Below are 24097 nucleotides of genomic sequence, written 5' to 3' on the forward strand. Positions count from 1 at the left end.
GTTGCTGTCGGCAGTTGGAGTCTGCGGTTGGAGTTGGTGTCTTAAGCGGTGTCGCGTAGGCGAAGTTTGTGCCGAACAGAGAGTTGCACACTTTCACGGCCACGTTGAGACGGGCGATCTTCTTGGATCTGCCTGGGCGTGGAATTCCTGGTTGTCCACGTGATTCCCAGATGCTGCATGCCGGTGGTATTGTCGCCAGATGACCCGTAGTCCGAGTAGCTGAGTCCCGGGCGCATCTGCAGGGGAATTGATTACTGACAGTGAATATAGTGAGGTGGGCTGGCCTACAATGCAAAGAATGGTCGCCGGGTGCATGGTCTCCCAGCCAGAGGGTAGCTCCGTACGCACTGGCGGCTTCTTTGGTTCCTTCGGCGCGGCGGGAACTGGAGTTCCGGCATCCCTCCGGCCTGCTGGGCAGCATTGGCCGAAGGGTGCATCTCGGGTACGACATAGCCCTCGCGCTCCCACTCCGTGAAACAGCTTGTAGATGGCAAACGAAGCCAGATTCAACATGGGCAGATCATCATCCGGTGCATCGGCCTCATCCTCGTTAGTGTCTATTGGCTCCGCACCTATCTCCACCTGGTGAATACGGGAGGCTTAGGCGTCATCTTCGCAATTATAAAATCGCGCCAAGCCTTCTCGCAGGCCGCGTTCTTGGCTGTCATCTTTGAGGTACCCTTGCCCACGTACTGAGTCGAGTTCACAGTGACAACGGCCGTGAATCCCCCGTCGGTATTGATGTCGATGGTGAAATCGCTGATGGTCACGCCCTTAACCTCGTTGAGGGCCATCAGAGCGTTTTTGGGGAGCATGGACTTGCGCAGCTGGCGATTCCGTCGCAGCTTCTTGTCCGAGTGCGTTCTACGATCGATCGAGTTAAAAGACATATATGTTGTAAAAATGTTAAGTAATTTCCAGTCTGTCCTTTCATAAGAACTCTAGTGATTCGTGTGTGTGTGCGATAAAAGTCTGGGAAAACTGTTCACCAAAGAATTCCACGCTTACCAGACGACTTCTTCCGCTTTTGGAAGATCTTTTTAAATGGGATCTTGCCCCGATGCCGCGTGGCACTGGTATTGTCCTCTATAATGTCGACGGACGGTTCATCGTCGACAGAGATCGGCTCCTCCTTGATGATAACTGGCAAGGCCAGCTTCGAGGCGATGGCGTCCGCATCCGGATTTTGCTGTTGGACGGACGAGTTCGGCACTTGAACGGGACAGGAGTCGATGGCTGCTGAACAGCCACCGGAGTGGCCGGTGTCGGATATGAAGCCACCGGAGGAGACTGCTGCTCCTGGACATTGGCGGCCTGCAACGGCATTTGGATCAAAGGCTTGACGGTGGCATTGGGATTCTGCGTTTGCGAAAGAGTTAACCGATTAGTTAGCAAAGGCAACGGGCTGGTCGCAGTGGGTCGACAGAAAAGCGACTCGCTGGCCAACGGAAACCATCAAGTCGTCAAGTTACCCGGAAGCGTCAGGGTGGTCGGCTGGTCAACTTAAAACCATAGTTCAGGAAATAGCCATGGCCATTCCTGCGACCAAGTGCCCCGAAACGAACTCTGCACCAGCGGAGCCACCTGCCCAGCGACTGTGGATCTAGGGTAGGGTAACAATTCCTCATTCATTTTAAGGGGTTAAAAACACCAAAGTCCGATTAACAAATAAATGCAGTCTTATGGTGAGTTAATTTTTCGCTAATGTATTCTGTTGCAGCGAGGTTCGAGAAAATCAAATTCTAATTCTAATACAATTTTCTCCGATATGCAAAAATAGAGTAATTTTTAATGACTAGTGCTACATAAGTTACCAATTCTAAAATAAGTTAAATTTTTTCTTTCTATTTTAGTAAGAAACAAATCAAACACGAATTCATTTTGGACTTGGAATAGTATAGTTATGGGGATCCTTCGGTCATCGGCTGAGCTCATGGTCGCCGGCTCGTTTCGGGCACTTTCGGTGGAGTGAATGGGGATTGCTATCTGACCAAAACTAATAATTTTAGTTACAATTTTGGGTGAATCCATTTTCAGTAGCCATAAAAGTTAGCGATAACCGCAAGTCCAGCGTGAAACTATCGCAGTGCTAGCCATCTCTGGTTGATCGAAAGCACGAACGGAGTGGAATGAGTGCAATGACCAAATGGGTGGGATACAAATGCAATGGAAGAGGGAAACTGGGGGTGGGCTGGAGGTGCATTGTGGATGCTGGTGGAATTCGGACAACGATCTGCAGTGCAGACTCTGCACTTTCGATTAACCCGCTTTTAGTGGCTATTGCAAATGAGTTCACAATTGTAATGAATACACACACTTTCACTTTGTGCGCTGCAAATTATAGAAATAAAATCGAAAACTTTGTTATTTCACAAATCAAATATGGATGAGTCAACAATGGTTTTTGTTTTCGTGATCTATTTTCACTAGGGACACATCTCTTCACAGGGAAGTTTAAACTCACACTCCTGCACACACTTGGAAAAAATGCAGATTCTTACGTAAATGCCTCCAAAGACAAATGGCTTGTTGTTTGCCGTGAGTGGACGAAGTTTTCCCTCCATCTTGATTTTTTCGTTTTTGTAATTTAATTTTTCACTGTTCAAATCACAGAGATAAGCTTACTGCGCTGACGGGAAAAACCTAAATAGGGATGTAATGCATATATCAGAATATATCGATATTTGTTTCACATATTTTGAAAATCGATTCTTGTATTAAATATATTAGAGACATTTCACACTGCCATAGTAATATAACCAAGTGAAGTTTATTTTTTGACCACAAATGTATAGTACTTTTAAAATATTTAAGCTGAAGACACTGTGCATTTTAAAACACGACGAGTTAGAAAATGGCAATGCAATCACATATTAAATCGTTTTCATGACTTGCAAACACAATTTGGCAGTCCGCAGCGTGGGCAAAATCTATAAGGTTCCAATCAACGAAAAACAGAAAATGTGTTCACACTGTTTTAAAAGAGTTTTGCGTTTCCTCAACCACAGCAATAGGAAAGTTTGCGGATTTATGAAAATGAACACCGAATTAAGTGAATTAACTATCTGGGTTGGGATTAATCGCCAGTTTTTAATATTTTTCATATATTAAACAAATATTATTATTCGTCAAAGTAAGGTAAGATACCTGTAACTCAGATAGTGGTAGTTCGATGGAGAATTTTCGACATTCTTTTTGCACATCTATAGAAAGTGCCAAGACAAATAATTTTCTGAAAAAAATGGGAACATTTTTGAAAAGTGTTGGCATGGCAGTTTTGGACAAACTGCTCTAGAATCTGGAGCATAAGTCTCAACGCCCTGACTTTTTATAGTTCCTCAGATCTAAAAATTCATACGGACGGAAATGGACAGATCGCGGTTTTTATTATTTTACGAAAATTGAAGCAGTAGTCAACCTGCGCTGCATATAGGCTTAGTCCCAACTAGCACTTAAGGTTCGCGATGTTCCCAAGTTCATACAATCGGGCAGACGGACAAAAGACCATGGGAAAGCACGACTCGTTTTGTAATCATAGACTACAGAGAACTCATATACACCCACTTACAAAAAATCCAATTTAATTTTTCGCTGCTCAAGTCACAAAACTATTGACAATGAAGACAAACCCGGATCAAATAAAACCACAAGGTAACTATAGATTTATGTTTACATTGTAATATCTGAAACAAAATGATACAATTTTTATACCTTTTACTCGTAGAGCTATACTAGATTTGTTGAAAAGTATATAACAAGCAGAAGGAAGCGTTGCCGACTATATAAATTATATGTATTCTTGATCAGGATCAATAGCCGAGTCGATCAAGCCATGACCGTCTGTCCGTATGAACGTCGAGATCTCAGGAAATATAAAAGCTAGAAGGTTGAGATTCAGCATACAGATTTTAGAGACATAGATGTTGCGCAAGTTTATTTACAAACCGCATAAAACTACCACGCCCACTTTTGAAAAATGTGTTGATTTTTTTTACATTTGTATTAATCTTGTAAATTTGCAAGATCGATTTGCCTAATAACTTATTTTTGAACCATTTTTCGATATATTTTCATAATGTTATTAGTCTTCCATTATCTAGAAAAACTATGAAATTCGCGTTCGCATTCACACTAGCTGAGTAACGGGTATCTGATAGTTGGGCAACTCGACTATAGCATTCTCTCTTGTTTTATCTGAGGTCCACCCAAATAATACGCCTCTAAGAGAAGGAATTGAACAACATTGTAAATGAACCAACACCACCAAAAACGAAACAGGACGTAGAAGATTAATTGCCCTTCATACCTAAAATATTGTAAGTACAAACAGGAAATCTTCTTAAAAATATAGTTCTTATAAATCTATATTTAGGGAAATGTAAAGCGACAGCTAACTGAGCTCGCCAACCGTTGAAATCCGACGAACATAGCGTAAGGCTCGGTGGTTGTTTGAAGATATTCCAAGACGCACGCGCAAAGGTCCACCTGCTCCTTGTCGGTTATGTGGGTGGTGCTCTTGTCCTGGAATCTCAGCCTTATTTCATTGTGACGATTATCGATATGATTGCGTGCTACGAGCTTTTGCTCGATCCTCAACTGTGGTGAAGGATCATGTAATGCCCGTCCTTCCTTGGCCATTCTATACAGAAAATCCAAAAAGTTATCATCCTGAATGGCCCTCACAGGGAATACATCCTAGTCAGAGGTAAGCAAGTAGGGATTTTAATACATTACAAGAATATATATTTAAGCACGACTAAAGTTTTTTACAGCTATTATACGGACGGAAGGATGATCTCCTTGGAAAATAATTAAATTAGACAAAATAGTTTAGATTTAAGAACTTATCAGACTTGCAACCCAAGAAATAATTAAAAATAAAATCATTGCTCTGGGCATAGAACACCATATACGCATGTATACAGTCGGCAGCCAAACACAAAACGAACAAAAATAAACATAGAAATAAGCGCTCTCATGTTATATAAATTGGAAGGACAAAAATATTCTAGTTATTCTAGTGTCTTTGGTCTATGGCTTTACCCTACATACTGCCAACCATCCGGATGACAGACAACATCCTTGCTAGATCAAATATCTCTCATCGCCACTTTATCTCAAAATCATATCCAGGAAGTAACTATTCAGCTGACTGCAAGCAGAGGAAACTTTAATGTTGCCTTAATATACTGCCCTCCGACACTTAGATGAACAGTTGCCATTGCTGGGCAGTTCATCACACACAATTGGAGAAGCCACATGCTACCCCCACCGTGCAACTGCCTCTCCAAGTGCCATAGATTTTGGGATCTCCAATGGCTTTAGACAGCAACTAATCAGGGTGAAAGTGCTGACAGAACTGTTATCTGACCATCATCTGCCATTGATTGAAGACGCCCAATCATTTCGAAGTGTTAAAAAATGCTGTCTCCACAAGCGAGAATTCGGATCTTTAAAGAACACATCGAGGCTACTGTAGAACTCAACATTTCCATTGACACTTTGCAGTAGGATGGAAGCGTACGTCGACTACTTCACATCGGCGATCATTGAAGCTGCAAGGCAGGCTACACCAAGTTGGTCTCACGGCCATAAGGCCTGCCATTTTAAGCTTGGAGGCTAGGGACTTGCTTAGCCACAAAAGACGCCTCAGAAGACAATACACCACGACAGGAGATCCTAGCATTTACCAGCAATATTCATACTCCGACGCTCAGACACGCCCTATACCTTACCTCATGAAGTAATGATGCAACTAAAGGTTTTGTAGCCAAAAAAAAACCCTGGTTACTATGGCATAGACAACCGAACTGCGAAATTTCTATAACGTGCTTGCTCTTGGGAAAATATTTAATGCTATGCTAAGATTAGATAATTTTCCCAGCAATGAAAACGTGCGCGCATTGTAATGATCCCAAAGCTGGAAAGTCACCAACACAGATCGACTCATATCGCCCGATAATCCTGCTACCAACTTTCTCCAAAGTTTTTGAGAGAATTTTGCTTACCCGCTTGATGGAACTGCCGGAGGTAGGTAACACATCCACAAGAACTAGCTTTGAACAGTCGGCGAATTTTTGGACGTGAAACAAGCGTTTGATAAGGTGTGGCATGAAGGTCTGCTATATAAAATGAAAGATCTCCTCCGAGTAGCCTATTATGCCATCCTTAGCTCCTTCATCGCTGATCGGCCCTTCGATGTTGCTGTACGAAACTGTCGGTCAAGCCTGGAACACATTCATGCAGGGGTTCCACAGGGAAGTGTGCTTGGACCCTTCCCGTATACCCTGTACACTGCTGACATGCCAACTCCCGTGAACAACACCGATGAAGCCTCCCCTGCTCAGCTGCTCCTGGCCACCTACACTGATGACACCGTCATGCTTGCGTCGCACTCATCCTTTCAATTCAGCCCAATGCAGTTCAGGAATGGCTGCTGCAATCGAGCGATGGACTGGTAAATGGAACAAATCCATTACATTCACTAAGTCGGACTGTGTCACATTTACCCTGCGACCTCAAACATGCCTAGGTCTTCTCTTTGACGGAAATACCATTGACCACGTCTCATCCCACTGCTACTTCGGAGTTGACCTTGATGGACGCTGAGTTGAAAAGCCCATATCACGGCAGTTAGAGCCAAATCCTCATGGAAGCTGAAAAGCTGGACAGGCTTTTCCACTCAAGCAACCTCCATATGGCAGTTAAGACTCCCTTAATAAAAGCCATATTAGGTCCAACACTGACCTACGCAATCCAAGTGTGGAGTGTGCCTCCGGGACTCAGCTCAATGGGCTTGGAGTAATACAATCGCGAGCGGCACGACATGCATCTGGGCTACCCTGGTATGTGAGCAACCGAGTCATCGAAAAGGACTTAAAAGTTGTCCCACTGGGAGACCAAATAAACTTCCACAGCAGCCGATATGCTGACAGACTTAGCGCCCACCCCAACACGTTGGCGAATCTTGTCGACCCTATTTCCCTTACACGTAAGATAGCATAATCTCTCCACGGTACAATTGTATACATTATAATTAAGAGAGGCGTGTTGGCGAGGTGTGTTGCTGTCGGTAGTTTGAGTCTGCGGTTGGAGTTGGTGTCTTAAGCGGTGTCGCCGTAGGCGAAGTTTGTGCCGAACAGAGAGTTGCACACTTTCACGGCCACGTTGAGACGGGCGATCTTCTTGGATCTGCCGTGGGCGTGGAATTCCTGGTTGTCCACCGTGATTCCCAGATGCTGCATGCCGGTGGTATTGTCGCCAGATGACCCGTAGTCCGAGTAGCTGAGTCCCGGGCGCATCTGCAGGGGAATTGATTACTGACAGTGAATATAGTTAGGTGGGCTGGCCTACAATGCAAAGAATGGTCGCCGGGTGCATGGTCTCCCAGCCAGAGGGTAGCTCCGTACGCACTGGCGGCTTCTTTGGTTCCTTCGGCGCGGCGGGAACTGGAGTTCCGGCATCCCCTCCGGCCTGCTGGGCAGCATTGGCTGAAGGGTGCATCTCGGGTACGACATAGCCCTCGCGCTCCCACTCCGTGAACAGCTTGTAGATGGCAAACGAAGCCAGATTCAACATGGGCAGATCATCATCCGGTGCATCGGCCTCATCCTCGTTAGTGTCTATTGGCTCCGCACCTATCTCCACCTGGTGAATACGGGGAGGCTTAGGCGTCATCTTCGCAATTATAAAATCGCGCCAAGCCTTCTCGCAGGCCGCGTTCTTGGCTGTCATCTTTGAGGTACCCTTGCCACGTACTGAGTCGAGTTGACATTGACAACGGCCGTGAATCCCCCGTCGGTATTGATGTCGATGGTGAAATCGCTGATGGTCACGCCCTTAACCTCGTTGAGGGCCATCAGAGCGTTTTTGGGGAGCATGGACTTGCGCAGCTGGCGATTCCGTCGCAGCTTCTTGTCCCGAGTGCGTTCTACGATCGAGTTAAAAGACATATATGTTATTGTAAAAATGTTAAGTAATTTCCAGTCTGTCCTTTCATAAGAACTCTAGTGATTCGTGTGTGTGTGCGATAAAAGTCTGGGAAAACTGTTCACCAAAGAATTCCACGCTTACCAGACGACTTCTTCCGCTTTTGGAAGATCTTTTTAAATGGGATCTTGCCCCCGATGCCGCTGGCACTGGTATTGTCCTCTATAATGTCGACGGACGGTTCATCGTCGACAGAGATCGGCTCCTCCTTGATGATAACTGGCAAGGCCAGCTTCGAGGCGATGGCGTCCGCATCCGGATTTTGCTGTTGGACGGACGAGTTCGGCACTTGAACGGGGACAGGAGTCGATGGCTGCTGAACAGCCACCGGAGTGGCCGGTGTCGGATATGAAGCCACCGGAGGAGACTGCTGCTCCTGGACATTGGCGGCCTGCAACGGCATTTGGATCAAAGGCTTGACGGTGGCATTGGGATTCTGCGTTTGCGAAAGAGTTAACCGATTAGTTAGCAAAGGCAACGGGCTGGTCCAGTGGGTCGACAGAAAAGCGACTCGCTGGCCAACGGAAACCATCAAGTCGTCAAGTTACCCGGAAGCGTCAGGGTGGTCGGCTGGTCAACTTAAAACCATAGTTCAGGAAATAGCCATGGCCATTCCTGCGACCCAAGTGCCCCGAAACGAAGCTCTGCACCAGCGGAGCCACCTGCCCAGCGACTGTGGATCTAGGGTAGGGTAACAATTCCCTCATTCATTTTAAGGGGTTAAAAACACCAAAGTCCGATTAACAAATAAATGCAGTCTTATGGTGAGTTAATTTTTCGCTAATGTATTCTGTTGCAGCGAGGTTCGAGAAAATCAAATTCTAATTCTAATACAATTTTCTCCGATATGCAAAAATAGAGTAATTTTTAATGACTAGTGCTACATAAGTTACCCAATTCTAAAATAAGCTAAATTTTTTCTTTCTATTTTAGTAAGAAACAAATCAAACACGAATTCATTTTGGACTTGGAATAGTATAGTTATGGGGATCCTTCGGTCATCGGCTGAGCTCATGGTCGCCGGCTCGTTTCGGGCACTTTCGGTGGAGTGAATGGGGATTGCTATCTGACCCAAAACTAATAATTTTAGTTACAATTTTGGGTGAATCCATTTTCAGTAGCCATAAAAGTTAGCGATAACCGCAAGTCCAGCGTGAAACTATCGCAGTGCTAGCCATCTCTGGTTGATCGAAAGCACGAACGGAGTGGAATGAGTGCAATGACCAAATGGGTGGGATACAAATGCAATGGAAGAGGGAAAGCTGGGGGTGGGCTGGAGGGTGCATTGTGGATGCTGGTGGAATTCGGACAACGATCTGCAGTGCAGACTCTGCACTTTCGATTAACCCGCTTTTAGTGGCTATTGCAAATGAGTTCACAATTGTAATGAATACACACACTTTCACTTTGTGCGCTGCAAATTATAGAAATAAAATCGAAAACTTTGTTATTTCACAAATCAAATATGGATGAGTCCAACAATGGTTTTTGTTTTCGTGATCTATTTTCACTAGGGACACATCTCTTCACAGGGAAGTTTAAACTCACACTCCTGCACACACTTGGAAAAAATGCAGATTCTTACGTAAATGCCTCCAAAGACAAATGGCTTGTTGTTTGCCGTGAGTGGACGAAGTTTTCCCTCCATCTTGATTTTTTCGTTTTTGTAATTTAATTTTTCACTGTTCAAATCACAGAGATAAGCTTACTGCGCTGACGGGAAAAACCTAAATAGGGATGTAATGCATATATCAGAATATATCGATATTTGTTTCACATATTTTGAAAATCGATTCTTGTATTAAATATATTAGAGACATTTCACACTGGCCATAGTAATATAACCAAGTGAAGTTTATTTTTTGACCACAAATGTATAGTACTTTTAAAATATTTAAGCTGAAGACACTGTGCATTTTAAAACACGACGAGTTAGAAAATGGCAATGCAATCACATATTAAATCGTTTTCATGACTTGCAAACACAATTTGGCAGTCCGCAGCGTGGGCAAAATCTATAAGGTTCCAATCAACGAAAAACAGAAAATGTGTTCACACTGTTTTAACAAGAGTTTTGCGTTTCCTCAACCACAGCAATAGGAAAGTTTGCGGATTTATGAAAATGAACACCGAATTAAGTGAATTAACTATCTGGGTTGGGATTAATCGCACAGTTTTTAATATTTTTCATATATTAAACAAATATTATTATTCGTCAAAGTAAGGTAAGATACCTGTAACTCAGATAGTGGTAGTTCGATGGAGAATTTTCGACATTCTTTTTGCACATCTATAGAAAGTGCCAAGACAAATAATTTTCTGAAAAAAATGGGAACATTTTTGAAAAGTGTTGGCATGGCAGTTTTGGACAAACTGCTCTAGAATCTGGAGCATAAGTCTCAACGCCCTGACTTTTTATAGTTCCTCAGATCTAAAATTCATACGGACGGAAATGGACAGATCGCGGTTTTTATTATTTTACGAAAATTGAAGCAGTAGTCAACCTGCGCTGCATATAGGCTTAGTCCCAACTAGCACTTAAGGTTCGCGATGTTCCCAAGTTCATACAATCGGGCAGACGGACAAAAGACCATGGGAAAGCACGACTCGTTTTGTAATCATAGACTACAGAGAACTCATATACACCCACTTACAAAAAATCCAATTTAATTTTTCGCTGCTCAAGTCACAAAACTATTGACAATGAAGACAAACCCGGATCAAATAAAACCACAAGGTAACTATAGATTTATGTTTACATTGTAATATCTGAAACAAAATGATACAATTTTTATACCTTTTACTCGTAGAGCTATACTAGATTTGTTGAAAAGTATATAACAAGCAGAAGGAAGCGTTGCCGACTATATAAATTATATGTATTCTTGATCAGGATCAATAGCCGAGTCGATCAAGCCATGACCGTCTGTCCGTATGAACGTCGAGATCTCAGGAAATATAAAAGCTAGAAGGTTGAGATTCAGCATACAGATTTTAGAGACATAGATGTTGCGCAAGTTTATTTACAAACCGCATAAAACTACCACGCCCACACTTTTGAAAAATGTGTTGATTTTTTTTCACATTTGTATTAATCTTGTAAATTTGCAAGATCGATTTGCCTAATAACTTATTTTTGAACCATTTTTCGATATATTTTCATAATGTTATTAGTCTTCCATTATCCTAGAAAAACTATGAAATTTCGCGTTCGCATTCACACTAGCTGAGTAACGGGTATCTGATAGTTGGGCAACTCGACTATAGCATTCTCTCTTGTTTTATCTGAGGTCCACCCAAATAATACGCCTCTAAGAGAAGGAATTGAACAACATTGTAAATGAACCAACACCACCAAAAACGAAACAGGACGTAGAAGATTAATTGCCCTTCATACCTAAAATATTGTAAGTACAAAACAGGAAATCTTCTTAAAAATATAGTTCTTATAAACCTATATTTAGGGAAATGTAAAGCGACAGCTAACTGAGCTCGCCAACCGTTGAAATCCGACGAACATAGCGTAAGGCTCGGGTGGTTGTTTGAAGATATTCCAAGACGCACGCGCAAAGGTCCACCTGCTCCTTGTCGGTTATGTGGGTGGTGCTCTTGTCCTGGAATCTCAGCCTTATTTCATTGTGACGATTATCGATATGATTGCGTGCTACGAGCTTTTGCTCGATCCTCAACTGTGGTGAAGGATCATGTAATGCCCGTCCTTCCTTGGCCATTCTATACAGAAAATCCCAAAAAGTTATCATCCTGAATGGCCCCTCACAGGGAATACATCCTAGTCAGAGGTAAGCAAGTAGGGATTTTAATACATTACAAGAATATATATTTAAGCACGACTAAAGTTTTTTTACAGCTATTATACGGACGGAAGGATGATCTCCTTGGAAAATAATTAAATTAGACAAAATAGTTTTAGATTTATGAAACTTATCAGACTTGCAACCCAAGAAATAATTAAAAATAAAATACATTGCTCTGGGCATAGAACACCATATACGCATGTATACAGTCGGCAGCCAAACACAAAACGAACAAAAATAAACATAGAAATAAGCGCTCTCATGTTATATAAATTGGAAGGACAAAAAATATTCTAGTTATTCTAGTGTCTTTGGTCTATGGCTTTACCCTACATACTGCCAACCATCCGGATGACAGACAACATCCTTGCTAGATCAAATATCGCTCATCGCCACTTTATCTCAAAATCATATCCAGGAAGTAACTATTCAGCTGACTGCAAGCAGAGGAAACTTTAATGTTGCCTTAATATACTGCCCTCCGACACTTAGATGAACAGTTGCCATTGCTGGGCAGTTCATCACACACAATTGGAGAAGCCACATGCTACCCCCACCGTGCAACTGCCTCTCCAAGTGCCATAGATTTTGGGATCTCCAATGGCTTTAGACAGCAACTAATCAGGGTGAAAGTGCTGACAGAACTGTTATCTGACCATCATCTGCCATTGATTGAAGACGCCCAATCATTTCGAAGTGTTAAAAAAATGCTGTCTCCACAAGCGAGAATTCGGATCTTTAAAGAACACATCGAGGCTACTGTAGAACACAACATTTCCATTGACACTTTGCAGTAGGATGGAAGCGTACGTCGACTACTTCACATCGGCGATCATTGAAGCTGCAAGGCAGGCTACACCAAGTTGGTCTCACGGCCATAAGGCCTGCCATTTTAAGCTTGGAGGCTAGGGACTTGCTTAGCCACAAAAGACGCCTCAGAAGACAATACACCACGACAGGAGATCCTAGCATTTACCAGCAATATTCATACTCCGACGCTCAGACACGACCTATACCTTACCGCATGAAGTAATGATGCAACTAAAGGTTTTGTAGCCAAAAAAAAACCCTGGTTACTATGGCATAGACAACCGAACTGCGAAATTTCTATAACGTGCTTGCTCTTGGGAAAATATTTAATGCTATGCTAAGATTAGATAATTTTCCCAGGCAATGAAAACGTGCGCACATTGTAATGATCCCCAAAGCTGGAAAGTCACCAACACAGATCGACTCATATCGCCCGATAATCCTGCTACCAACTTTCTCCAAAGTTTTTGAGAGAATTTTGCTTACCCGCTTGATGGAACTGCCGGAGGTAGGTAACACATCCCACAAGAACTAGCTTTGAACAGTCGGCGAATTTTTGGACGTGAAACAAGCGTTTGATAAGGTGTGGCATGAAGGTCTGCTATATAAAATGAAAGATCTCCTCCGAGTAGCCTATTATGCCATCCTCAGCTCCTTCATCGCTGATCGGCCCTTCGATGTTGCTGTACGAAACTGTCGGTCAAGCCTGGAACACATTCATGCAGGGGTTCCACAGGAAAGTGTGCTTGGACCCTTCCCGTATACCCTGTACACTGCTGACATGCCAACTCCCGTGAACAACACCGATGAAGCCTCCCCTGCTCAGCTGCTCCTGGCCACCTACACTGATGACACCGTCATGCTTGCGTCGCACTCATCCTTTCAATTCAGCCCAATGCAGTTCAGGAATGGCTGCTGCAATCGAGCGATGGACTGGTAAATGGAACAAATCCATTACATTCACTAAGTCGGACTGTGTCACATTTACCCTGCGACCTCAAACATGCCTAGGTCTTCTCTTTGACGGAATACCATTGACCACGTCTCATCCCACTGCTACTTCGGAGTTGACCTTGATGGACGCTGAGTTGAAAACCCATATCACGGCAGTTAGAGCCAAATCCTCATGGAAGCTGAAAAGCTGGACAGGCTTTTCCACTCAAGCAACCTCCATATGGCAGTTAAGACTCCCTTAATAAAAGCCATATTAGGTCCAACACTGACCTACGCAATCCAAGTGTGGAGTGTGCCTCCGGGACTCAGCTCAATGGGCTTGGAGTAATACAATCGCGAGCGGCACGACATGCATCTGGGCTACCCTGGTATGTGAGCAACCGAGTCATCGAAAAGGACTTAAAAGTTGTCCCACTGGGAGACCAAATAAACTTCCACAGCAGCCGATATGCTGACAGACTTAGCGCCCACCCCAACACGTTGGCGAATCTTGTCGACCCTATTTCCCTTACACGTAAGATAGCATAATCTCTCCACGGTACAATTGTATACATTATAATTAAGAGAGGCGTGTTGGCGAGGTGTGTTGCTGTCGGTAGTTTGAGTCTGCGGTTGGAGTTGGTGTCTTAAGCGGTGTCGCCGTAGGCGAAGTTTGTGCCGAACAGAGAGTTGCACACTTTCACGGCCACGTTGAGACGGGCGATCTTCTTGGATCTGCCGTGGGCGTGGAATTCCTGGTTGTCCACCGTGATTCCCAGATGCTGCATGCCGGTGGTATTGTCGCCAGATGACCCGTAGTCCGAGTAGCTGAGTCCCGGGCGCATCTGCAGGGGAATTGATTACTGACAGTGAATATAGTTAGGTGGGCTGGCCTACAATGCAAAGAATGGTCGCCGGGTGCATGGTCTCCCAGCCAGAGGGTAGCTCCGTACGCACTGGCGGCTTCTTTGGTTCCTTCGGCGCGGCGGGAACTGGAGTTCCGGCATCCCCTCCGGCCTGCTGGGCAGCATTGGCTGAAGGGTGCATCTCGGGTACGACATAGCCCTCGCGCTCCCACTCCGTGAACAGCTTGTAGATGGCAAACGAAGCCAGATTCAACATGGGCAGATCATCATCCGGTGCATCGGCCTCATCCTCGTTAGTGTCTATTGGCTCCGCACCTATCTCCACCTGGTGAATACGGGGAGGCTTAGGCGTCATCTTCGCAATTATAAAATCGCGCCAAGCCTTCTCGCAGGCCGCGTTCTTGGCTGTCATCTTTGAGGTACCCTTGCCCACGTACTGAGTCGAGTTGACATTGACAACGGCCGTGAATCCCCCGTCGGTATTGATGTCGATGGTGAAATCGCTGATGGTCACGCCCTTAACCTCGTTGAGGGCCATCAGAGCGTTTTTGGGGAGCATGGACTTGCGCAGCTGGCGATTCCGTCGCAGCTTCTTGTCCCGAGTGCGTTCTACGATCGAGTTAAAAGACATATATGTTATTGTAAAAATGTTAAGTAATTTCCAGTCTGTCCTTTCATAAGAACTCTAGTGATTCGTGTGTGTGTGCGATAAAAGTCTGGGAAAACTGTTCACCAAAGAATTCCACGCTTACCAGACGACTTCTTCCGCTTTTGGAAGATCTTTTTAAATGGGATCTTGCCCCCGATGCCGCTGGCACTGGTATTGTCCTCTATAATGTCGACGGACGGTTCATCGTCGACAGAGATCGGCTCCTCCTTGATGATAACTGGCAAGGCCAGCTTCGAGGCGATGGCGTCCGCATCCGGATTTTGCTGTTGGACGGACGAGTTCGGCACTTGAACGGGGACAGGAGTCGATGGCTGCTGAACAGCCACCGGAGTGGCCGGTGTCGGATATGAAGCCACCGGAGGAGACTGCTGCTCCTGGACATTGGCGGCCTGCAACGGCATTTGGATCAAAGGCTTGACGGTGGCATTGGGATTCTGCGTTTGCGAAAGAGTTAACCGATTAGTTAGCAAAGGCAACGGGCTGGTCCAGTGGGTCGACAGAAAAGCGACTCGCTGGCCAACGGAAACCATCAAGTCGTCAAGTTACCCGGAAGCGTCAGGGTGGTCGGCTGGTCAACTTAAAACCATAGTTCAGGAAATAGCCATGGCCATTCCTGCGACCCAAGTGCCCCGAAACGAAGCTCTGCACCAGCGGAGCCACCTGCCCAGCGACTGTGGATCTAGGGTAGGGTAACAATTCCCTCATTCATTTTAAGGGGTTAAAACACCAAAGTCCGATTAACAAATAAATGCAGTCTTATGGTGAGTTAATTTTTCGCTAATGTATTCTGTTGCAGCGAGGTTCGAGAAAATCAAATTCTAATTCTAATACAATTTTCTCCGATATGCAAAAATAGAGTAATTTTTAATGACTAGTGCTACATAAGTTACCCAATTCTAAAATAAGCTAAATTTTTCTTTCTATTTTAGTAAGAAACAAATCAAACACGAATTCATTTTGGACTTGGAATAGTATAGTTATGGGGATCCTTCGGTCATCGGCTGAGCTCATGGTCGCCGGCTCGTTTCGGGCACTTTCGGTGGAGTGAATGGGGATTGCTATCTGACCCAAAACTAATAATTTTAGTTACAATTTTGGGTGAATCCATTTTCAGTAGCCATAAAAGTTAGCGATAACCGCAAGTCCAGCGTGAAACTATCGCAGTGCTAGCCATCTCTGGTTGATCGAAAGCACGAACGGAGTGGAATGAGTGCAATGACCAAATGGGTGGGATACAAATGCAATGGAAGAGGGAAAGCTGGGGGTGGGCTGGAGGGTGCATTGTGGATGCTGGTGGAATTCGGACAACGATCTGCAGTGCAGACTCTGCACTTTCGATTAACCCGCTTTTAGTGGCTATTGCAAATGAGTTCACAATTGTAATGAATACACACACTTTCACTTTGTGCGCTGCAAATTATAGAAATAAAATCGAAAACTTTGTTATTTCACAAATCAAATATGGATGAGTCCAACAATGGTTTTTGTTTTCGTGATCTATTTTCACTAGGGACACATCTCTTCACAGGGAAGTTTAAACTCACACTCCTGCACACACTTGGAAAAAATGCAGATTCTTACGTAAATGCCTCCAAAGACAAATGGCTTGTTGTTTGCCGTGAGTGGACGAAGTTTTCCCTCCATCTTGATTTTTTCGTTTTTGTAATTTAATTTTTCACTGTTCAAATCACAGAGATAAGCTTACTGCGCTGACGGGAAAAACCTAAATAGGGATGTAATGCATATATCAGAATATATCGATATTTGTTTCACATATTTTGAAAATCGATTCTTGTATTAAATATATTAGAGACATTTCACACTGGCCATAGTAATATAACCAAGTGAAGTTTATTTTTTGACCACAAATGTATAGTACTTTTAAAATATTTAAGCTGAAGACACTGTGCATTTTAAAACACGACGAGTTAGAAAATGGCAATGCAATCACATATTAAATCGTTTTCATGACTTGCAAACACAATTTGGCAGTCCGCAGCGTGGGCAAAATCTATAAGGTTCCAATCAACGAAAAACAGAAAAGGTGTTCACACTGTTTTAACAAGAGTTTTGCGTTTCCTCAACCACAGCAATAGGAAAGTTTGCGGATTTATGAAAATGAACACCGAATTAAGTGAATTAACTATCTGGGTTGGGATTAATCGCCAGTTTTTAATATTTTTCATATATTAAACAAATATTATTATTCGTCAAAGTAAGGTAAGATACCTGTAACTCAGATAGTGGTAGTTCGATGGAGAATTTTCGACATTCTTTTTGCACATCTATAGAAAGTGCCAAGACAAATAATTTTCTGAAAAAAATGGGAACATTTTTGAAAAGTGTTGGCATGGCAGTTTTGGACAAACTGCTCTAGAATATGGAGCATAAGTCTCAACGCCCTGACTTTTTATAGTTCCTCAGATCTAAAATTATACGGACGGAAATGGACAGATCGCGGTTTTTATTATTTTACGAAAATTGAAGCAGTAGTCAACCTGCGCTGCATACAGGCTTAGTCCCAACTAGCACTTAAGGTTCGCGATGTTCCCAAGTTCATACAATCGGGCAGACGGACAAAAGACCATGGGAAAGCACGACTCGTTTTGTAATCATGACTACAGAGAACTCATATACACCCACTTACAAAAAATCCAATTTAATTTTTCGCTGCTCAAGTCACAAAACTATTGACAATGAAGACAAACCCGGATCAAATAAAACCACAAGGTAACTATAGATTTATGTTTACATTGTAATATCTGAAACAAAATGATACAATTTTTATACCTTTTACTCGTAGAGCTATACTAGATTTGTTGAAAAGTATATAACAAGCAGAAGGAAGCGTTGCCGACTATATAAATTATATGTATTCTTGATCAGGATCAATAGCCGAGTCGATCAAGCCATGACCGTCTGTCCGTATGAACGTCGAGATCTCAGGAAATATAAAAGCTAGAAGGTTGAGATTCAGCATACAGATTTTAGAGACATAGATGTTGCGCAAGTTTATTTACAAACCGCATAAAACTACCACGCCCACACTTTTGAAAAATGTGTTGATTTTTTTTCACATTTGTATTAATCTTGTAAATTTGCAAGATCGATTTGCCTAATAACTTATTTTTGAACCATTTTTCGATATATTTTCATAATGTTATTAGTCTTCCATTATCCTAGAAAAACTATGAAATTTCGCGTTCGCATTCACACTAGCTGAGTAACGGGTATCTGATAGTTGGGCAACTCGACTATAGCATTCTCTCTTGTTTTATCTGAGGTCCACCCAAATAATACGCCTCTAAGAGAAGGAATTGAACAACATTGTAAATGAACCAACACCACCAAAAACGAAACAGGACGTAGAAGATTAATTGCCCTTCATACCTAAAATATTGTAAGTACAAAACAGGAAATCTTCTTAAAAATATAGTTCTTATAAACCTATATTTAGGGAAATGTAAAGCGACAGCTAACTGAGCTCGCCAACCGTTGAAATCCGACGAACATAGCGTAAGGCTCGTGTGGTTGTTTGAAGATATTCCAAGACGCACGCGCAAAGGTCCACCTGCTCCTTGTCGGTTATGTGGGTGGTGCTCTTGTCCTGGAATCTCAGCCTTATTTCATTGTGACGATTATCGATATGATTGCGTGCTACGAGCTTTGCTCGATCCTCAACTGTGGTGAAGGATCATGTAATGCCCGTCCTTCCTTGGCCATTCTATACAGAAAATCCCAAAAAGTTATCATCCTGAATGGCCCCTCACAGGGAATACATCCTAGTCAGAGGTAAGCAAGTAGGGATTTTAATACATTACAAGAATATATATTTAAGCACGACTAAAGTTTTTTTACAGCTATTATACGGACGGAAGGATGATCTCCTTGGAAAATAATTAAATTAGACAAAATAGTTTTAGATTTAAGAAACTTATCAGACTTGCAACCCAAGAAATAATTAAAAATAAAATACATTGCTCTGGCATAGAACACCATATACGCATGTATACAGTCGGCAGCCAAACACAAAACGAACAAAATAAACATAGAAATAAGCGCTCTCATGTTATATAAATTGCAAGGACAAAAATATTCTAGTTATTCTAGTGTCTTTGGTCTATGGCTTTACCCTACATACTGCCAACCATCCGGATGACAGACAACATCCTTGCTAGATCAAATATCTCTCATCGCCACTTTATCTCAAAATCATATCCAGGAAGTAACTATTCAGCTGACTGCAAGCAGAGGAAACTTTAATGTTGCCTTAATATACTGCCCTCCGACACTTAGATGAACAGTTGCCATTGCTGGGCAGTTCATCACACACAATTGGAGAAGCCACATGCTACCCCCACCGTGCAACTGCCTCTCCAAGTGCCATAGATTTTGGGATCTCCAATGGCTTTAGACAGCAACTAATCAGGGTGAAAGTGCTGACAGAACTGTTATCTGACCATCATCTGCCATTGATTGAAGACGCCGAATCATTTCGAAGTGTTAAAAAAATGCTGTCTCCACAAGCGAGAATTCGGATCTTTAAAGAACACATCGAGGCTACTGTAGAACTCAACATTTCCATTGACACTTTGCAGTAGGATGGAAGCGTACGTCGACTACTTCACATCGGCGATCATTGAAGCTGCAAGGCAGGCTACACCAAGTTGGTCTCACGGCCATAAGAAGGCCTGCCATTTTAAGCTTGGAGGCTAGGGACTTGCTTAGCCACAAAAGACGCCTCAGAAGACAATACACCACGACAGGAGATCCTAGCATTTACCAGCAATATTCATACTCCGACGCTCAGACACGCCCTATACCTTACCGCATGAAGTAATGATGCAACTAAAGGTTTTGTAGCCAAAAAAAAACCCTGGTTACTATGGCATAGACAACCGAACTGCGAAATTTCTATAACGTGCTTGCTCTTGGGAAAATATTTAATGCTATGCTAAGATTAGATAATTTTTCCAGGCAATGAAAACGTGCGCGCATTGTAATGATCCCCAAAGCTGGAAAGTCACCAACACAGATCGACTCATATCGCCCGATAATCCTGCTACCAACTTTCTCCAAAGTTTTTGAGAGAATTTTGCTTACCCGCTTGATGGAACTGCCGGAGGTAGGTAACACATCCCACAAGAACTAGCTTTGAACAGTCGGCGTATTTTTGGACGTGAAACAAGCGTTTGATAAGGTGTGGCATGAAGGTCTGCTATATAAATGAAAGATCCTCCGCTGATCGGCCCTTCGATGTTGCTGTACGAAACTGTCGGTCAAGCCTGAAACACATTCATGCAGGGGTTCCACAGGGAAGTGTGCTTGGACCCTTCCCGTATACCCTGTACACTGCTGACATGCCAACTCCCGCAACGACACCGATGAAGCCTCCCCTGCTCAGCTGCTCCTGGCCACCTACACTGATGACACCGCCATGCTTGCGTCGCACTCATCCTTTCAATTCAGCCCAATGCAGTTCAGGAATGGCTGCATGCAATCGAGCGATGGACTGGTAAATGGGACAAATCCATTACATTCATATGGCATATGGCAGTTAAGGCTCCCTTAATAAAAGCCATATTAGGTCCAACACTGACCTACGCAATCCAAGTATGGAGTGTGCCTCCGGGACTCAGCTCAATGGGCTTGGAGTAATACAATCGCGAGCGGCACGACATGCATCTGGGCTACCCTGGTATGTGAGCAACCGAGTCATCGAAAAGGACTTAAAAGTTGTCCCACTGGGAGACCAAATAAACTTCCACAGCAGCCGATATGCTGACAGACTTAGCGCCCACCCGAACACGTTGGCGAATCTTGTCGACCCTATTTCCCTTACACGTAAGATAGCATAATCTCTCCACGGTACAATTGTATACATTATAATTAAGAGAGGCGTGTTGGCGAGGTGTGTTGCTGTCGGCAGTTGGAGTCTGCGGTTGGAGTTGGTGTCTTAAGCGGTGTCGCCGTAGGCGAAGTTTGTGCCGAACAGAGAGTTGCACACTTTCACGGCCACGTTGAGACGGGCGATCTTCTTGGATCTGCCGTGGGCGTGGAATTCCTGGTTGTCCACCGTGATTCCCAGATGCTGCATGCCGGTGGTATTGTCGCCAGATGACCCGTAGTCCGAGTAGCTGAGTCCCGGGCGCATCTGCAGGGGAATTGATTACTGACAGTGAATATAGTGAGGTGGGCTGGCCTACAATGCAAAGAATGGTCGCCGGGTGCATGGTCTCCCAGCCAGAGGGTAGCTCCGTACGCACTGGCGGCTTCTTTGGTTCCTTCGGCGCGGCGGGAACTGGAGTTCCGGCATCCCCTCCGGCCTGCTGGGCAGCATTGGCCGAAGGGTGCATCTCGGGTACGACATAGCCCTCGCGCTCCCACTCCGTGAACAGCTTGTAGATGGCAAACGAAGCCAGATTCAACATGGGCAGATCATCATCCGGTGCATCGGCCTCATCCTCGTTAGTGTCTATTGGCTCCGCACCTATCTCCACCTGGTGAATACGGGGAGGCTTAGGCGTCATCTTCGCAATTATAAAATCGCGCCAAGCCTTCTCGCAGGCCGCGTTCTTGGCTGTCATCTTTGAGGTACCCTTGCCCACGTACTGAGTCGAGTTCACAGTGACAACGGCCGTGAATCCCCCGTCGGTATTGATGTCGATGGTGAAATCGCTGATGGTCACGCCCTTAACCTCGTTGAGGGCCATCAGAGCGTTTTTGGGGAGCATGGACTTGCGCAGCTGGCGATTCCGTCGCAGCTTCTTGTCCCGAGTGCGTTCTACGATCGAGTTAAAAGACATATATGTTATTGTAAAAATGTTAAGTAATTTCCAGTCTGTCCTTTCATAAGAACTCTAGTGATTCGTGTGTGTGTGCGATAAAAGTCTGGGAAAACTGTTCACCAAAGAATTCCACGCTTACCAGACGACTTCTTCCGCTTTTGGAAGATCTTTTTAAATGGGATCTTGCCCCCGATGCCGCTGGCACTGGTATTGTCCTCTATAATGTCGACGGACGGTTCATCGTCGACAGAGATCGGCTCCTCCTTGATGATAACTGGCAAGGCCAGCTTCGAGGCGATGGCGTCCGCATCCGGATTTTGCTGTTGGACGGACGAGTTCGGCACTTGAACGGGGACAGGAGTCGATGGCTGCTGAACAGCCACCGGAGTGGCCGGTGTCGGATATGAAGCCACCGGAGGAGACTGCTGCTCCTGGACATTGGCGGCCTGCAACGGCATTTGGATCAAAGGCTTGACGGTGGCATTGGGATTCTGCGTTTGCGAAAGAGTTAACCGATTAGTTAGCAAAGGCAACGGGCTGGTCCAGTGGGTCGACAGAAAAGCGACTCGCTGGCCAACGGAAACCATCAAGTCGTCAAGTTACCCGGAAGCGTCAGGGTGGTCGGCTGGTCAACTTAAAACCATAGTTCAGGAAATAGCCATGGCCATTCCTGCGACCCAAGTGCCCCGAAACGAAGCTCTGCACCAGCGGAGCCACCTGCCCAGCGACTGTGGATCTAGGGTAGGGTAACAATTCCCTCATTCATTTTAAGGGGTTAAAAACACCAAAGTCCGATTAACAAATAAATGCAGTCTTATGGTGAGTTAATTTTTCGCTAATGTATTCTGTTGCAGCGAGGTTCGAGAAAATCAAATTCTAATTCTAATACAATTTTCTCCGATATGCAAAAATAGAGTAATTTTTAATGACTAGTGCTCCATAAGTTACACAATTCTAAAATAAGTTAAATTTTTCTTTCTATTTTAGTAAGAAACAAATCAAACACGAATTCATTTTGGACTTGGAATAGTATAGTTATGGGGATCCTTCGGTCATCGGCTGAGCTCATGGTCGCCGGCTCGTTTCGGGCACTTTCGGTGGAGTGAATGGGGATTGCTATCTGACGCAAAACTAATAATTTTAGTTACAATTTTGGGTGAATCCATTTTCAGTAGCCATAAAAGTTAGCGATAACCGCAAGTCCAGCGTGAAACTATCGCAGTGCTAGCCATCTCTGGTTGATCGAAAGCACGAACGGAGTGGAATGAGTGCAATGACCAAATGGGTGGGATACAAATGCAATGGAAGAGGGAAAGCTGGGGGTGGGCTGGAGGGTGCATTGTGGATGCTGGTGGAATTCGGACAACGATCTGCAGTGCAGACTCTGCACTTTCGATTAACCCGCTTTTAGTGGCTATTGCAAATGAGTTCACAATTGTAATGAATACACACACTTTCACTTTGTGCGCTGCAAATTATAGAAATAAAATCGAAAACTTTGTTATTTCACAAATCAAATATGGATGAGTCCAACAATGGTTTTTGTTTTCGTGATCTATTTTCACTAGGGACACATCTCTTCACAGGGAAGTTTAAACTCACACTCCTGCACACACTTGGAAAAAATGCAGATTCTTACGTAAATGCCTCCAAAGACAAATGGCTTGTTGTTTGCCGTGAGTGGACGAAGTTTTCCCTCCATCTTGATTTTTTCGTTTTTGTAATTTAATTTTTCACTGTTCAAATCACAGAGATAAGCTTACTGCGCTGACGGGAAAAACCTAAATAGGGATGTAATGCATATATCAGAATATATCGATATTTGTTTCACATATTTTGAAAATGATTCTTGTATTAAATATATTAGAGACATTTCACACTGGCCATAGTAATATAACCAAGTGAAGGGATAGAAAGACGGCGGAAAATGAGCGCAGACAACTGATTTTTTTCTAAAATAATTAACAATAATATAAAAATAACACGAAGATGCCTATTTGAAGTGTCTAAAAATTAATGCGAAAATTAAAAATTGCAACAGTATTTCTGTATTTCTTGAGAAATTTATAGCTTTTAGAGCGTGTGCATGTTAATTCCCTCAATATTTTGTGACTGACTTACATTTGAATATAGTAAAAGAATAGTCTAAAACTCAAACCATAACCGCAACAAAATTATTAATTTAACGCACAAAATTTTTGTTATGATCGTGGTTTATTTTTTGAC

At 43.8% G+C, this 24097-nt stretch overlaps 4 protein-coding genes, 3 long non-coding RNA genes and 1 pseudogene across 18 annotated transcripts; 3 read left to right on the forward strand and 5 right to left on the reverse strand.

Annotated features, from left to right (window-relative positions):
- Positions 1–41: 41 nt before the first annotated feature.
- Positions 42–864, reverse strand: LOC116803145. Its single transcript, XM_032727073.1, has 2 exons — positions 289–864; positions 42–236 (listed from the first exon to the last, which is right to left on the reverse strand). Exons 1-2 carry the CDS (start codon positions 511–513, stop codon positions 42–44), a joined length of 420 nt encoding a protein of 139 aa, XP_032582964.1. The 5' UTR covers positions 514–864.
- Positions 865–1074: 210 nt separating this feature from the next.
- Positions 1075–3162, reverse strand: LOC116803153. 4 transcript variants are annotated; one of them, XR_004363415.1, is made up of 3 exons: positions 3148–3162; positions 2502–2643; positions 2188–2331 (listed from the first exon to the last, which is right to left on the reverse strand). XR_004363415.1 is itself a non-coding variant. In XM_032727099.1 (2 exons), the coding sequence occupies exons 1-2, from the start codon at positions 2562–2564 to the stop codon at positions 1087–1089; spliced, it is 291 nt and encodes a 96-aa protein (XP_032582990.1). In that variant the 5' UTR covers positions 2565–2643; the 3' UTR covers positions 1075–1086. The 4 variants fall into 4 exon arrangements, 2 of the variants coding, with proteins under 2 accessions (XP_032582990.1, XP_032582989.1); XM_032727099.1 differs by lacking the exons at positions 2188–2331; positions 3148–3162 and adding an exon at positions 1075–1314; XM_032727098.1 differs by lacking the exons at positions 2188–2331; positions 3148–3162 and adding an exon at positions 1075–1359.
- A 102-nt stretch (positions 3163–3264) lies between these two features.
- LOC116803160 lies at positions 3265–4442 on the forward strand. The gene is made up of 3 exons (XR_004363430.1): positions 3265–3651; positions 4200–4316; positions 4373–4442. It is a non-coding gene; the product is annotated as an uncharacterized LOC116803160 (long non-coding RNA).
- A 2565-nt stretch (positions 4443–7007) lies between these two features.
- On the reverse strand, positions 7008–9716 carry LOC116803150 (annotated as a pseudogene).
- Positions 9717–10448: 732 nt separating this feature from the next.
- LOC116803155 lies at positions 10449–11998 on the forward strand. Of its 3 annotated transcripts, XR_004363422.1 has the most exons (4): positions 10449–10726; positions 11280–11396; positions 11454–11789; positions 11847–11998. It is a non-coding gene; the product is annotated as an uncharacterized LOC116803155 (long non-coding RNA). The 3 variants fall into 3 exon arrangements; XR_004363420.1 differs by lacking the exon at positions 10449–10726 and having other exon boundaries at positions 11110–11396; XR_004363421.1 differs by lacking the exon at positions 10449–10726 and having other exon boundaries at positions 11110–11396; positions 11858–11998.
- Positions 11999–14098: 2100 nt separating this feature from the next.
- LOC6620675 (double-stranded RNA-specific editase 1) lies at positions 14099–16806 on the reverse strand. Of its 4 annotated transcripts, none has more exons than XM_032727085.1 (4): positions 16665–16806; positions 15166–15472; positions 14445–15022; positions 14099–14392 (listed from the first exon to the last, which is right to left on the reverse strand). In XM_032727085.1, exons 1-4 carry the CDS (start codon positions 16725–16727, stop codon positions 14195–14197), a joined length of 1146 nt encoding a protein of 381 aa, XP_032582976.1. In that variant the 5' UTR covers positions 16728–16806; the 3' UTR covers positions 14099–14194. The 4 variants fall into 4 exon arrangements, with proteins under 4 accessions (XP_032582976.1, XP_002044873.1, XP_032582977.1 ...); XM_002044837.2 differs by having other exon boundaries at positions 15166–15517; XM_032727086.1 differs by lacking the exon at positions 16665–16806 and adding an exon at positions 15630–15966 and having other exon boundaries at positions 15166–15517.
- An 899-nt stretch (positions 16807–17705) lies between these two features.
- On the forward strand, positions 17706–18735 carry LOC116803159. The gene is made up of 3 exons (XR_004363429.1): positions 17706–17813; positions 18367–18483; positions 18541–18735. It is a non-coding gene; the product is annotated as an uncharacterized LOC116803159 (long non-coding RNA).
- A 2217-nt stretch (positions 18736–20952) lies between these two features.
- LOC6620671 (double-stranded RNA-specific editase 1) lies at positions 20953–23652 on the reverse strand. Of its 4 annotated transcripts, none has more exons than XM_032727082.1 (4): positions 23511–23652; positions 22011–22317; positions 21290–21867; positions 20953–21237 (listed from the first exon to the last, which is right to left on the reverse strand). In XM_032727082.1, exons 1-4 carry the CDS (start codon positions 23571–23573, stop codon positions 21040–21042), a joined length of 1146 nt encoding a protein of 381 aa, XP_032582973.1. In that variant the 5' UTR covers positions 23574–23652; the 3' UTR covers positions 20953–21039. The 4 variants fall into 4 exon arrangements, with proteins under 4 accessions (XP_032582973.1, XP_032582972.1, XP_032582974.1 ...); XM_032727081.1 differs by having other exon boundaries at positions 22011–22362; XM_032727083.1 differs by lacking the exon at positions 23511–23652 and adding an exon at positions 22475–22824 and having other exon boundaries at positions 22011–22362.
- Positions 23653–24097: the final 445 nt, after the last annotated feature.

The sequence above is a fragment of the Drosophila sechellia genome, unplaced genomic scaffold, assembly GCF_004382195.2.
Source record: "Drosophila sechellia strain sech25 unplaced genomic scaffold, ASM438219v1 U_298, whole genome shotgun sequence".
Taxonomy (NCBI): domain Eukaryota; kingdom Metazoa; phylum Arthropoda; class Insecta; order Diptera; family Drosophilidae; genus Drosophila; species Drosophila sechellia.

What these genes read in the sequence shown, in the direction of transcription:
- LOC116803145 (XM_032727073.1), bottom strand. Translation starts at nt 513, where the DNA reads ATGTTGAATCTGGCTTCGTTTGCCATCTACAAGCTGTTTCACGGAGTG. An exon ending in CGGCGACCATTCTTTGCATT is followed by an intron (nt 237 to 288) that starts GTAGGCCAGCCC and finishes ATTCCCCTGCAG; the next exon opens with ATGCGCCCGGGACTCAGCTA.
- LOC116803153 (XM_032727098.1), bottom strand. Translation starts at nt 2,564, where the DNA reads ATGGAGGGAAAACTTCGTCCACTCACGGCAAACAACAAGCCATTTGTC. An exon ending in TTGTCTTTGGAGGCATTTAC is followed by an intron (nt 1,360 to 2,501) that starts GTAAGAATCTGC and finishes TCGCAAACGCAG; the next exon opens with AATCCCAATGCCACCGTCAA.
- LOC6620675 (XM_032727084.1), bottom strand. Translation starts at nt 15,613, where the DNA reads ATGGTTTCCGTTGGCCAGCGAGTCGCTTTTCTGTCGACCCACTGGACC. An exon ending in AAAGCGGAAGAAGTCGTCTG is followed by an intron (nt 15,023 to 15,165) that starts GTAAGCGTGGAA and finishes ACTCGATCGTAG; the next exon opens with AACGCACTCGGGACAAGAAG. An exon ending in CGGCGACCATTCTTTGCATT is followed by an intron (nt 14,393 to 14,444) that starts GTAGGCCAGCCC and finishes ATTCCCCTGCAG; the next exon opens with ATGCGCCCGGGACTCAGCTA.
- LOC6620671 (XM_032727080.1), bottom strand. Translation starts at nt 22,458, where the DNA reads ATGGTTTCCGTTGGCCAGCGAGTCGCTTTTCTGTCGACCCACTGGACC. An exon ending in AAAGCGGAAGAAGTCGTCTG is followed by an intron (nt 21,868 to 22,010) that starts GTAAGCGTGGAA and finishes ACTCGATCGTAG; the next exon opens with AACGCACTCGGGACAAGAAG. An exon ending in CGGCGACCATTCTTTGCATT is followed by an intron (nt 21,238 to 21,289) that starts GTAGGCCAGCCC and finishes ATTCCCCTGCAG; the next exon opens with ATGCGCCCGGGACTCAGCTA.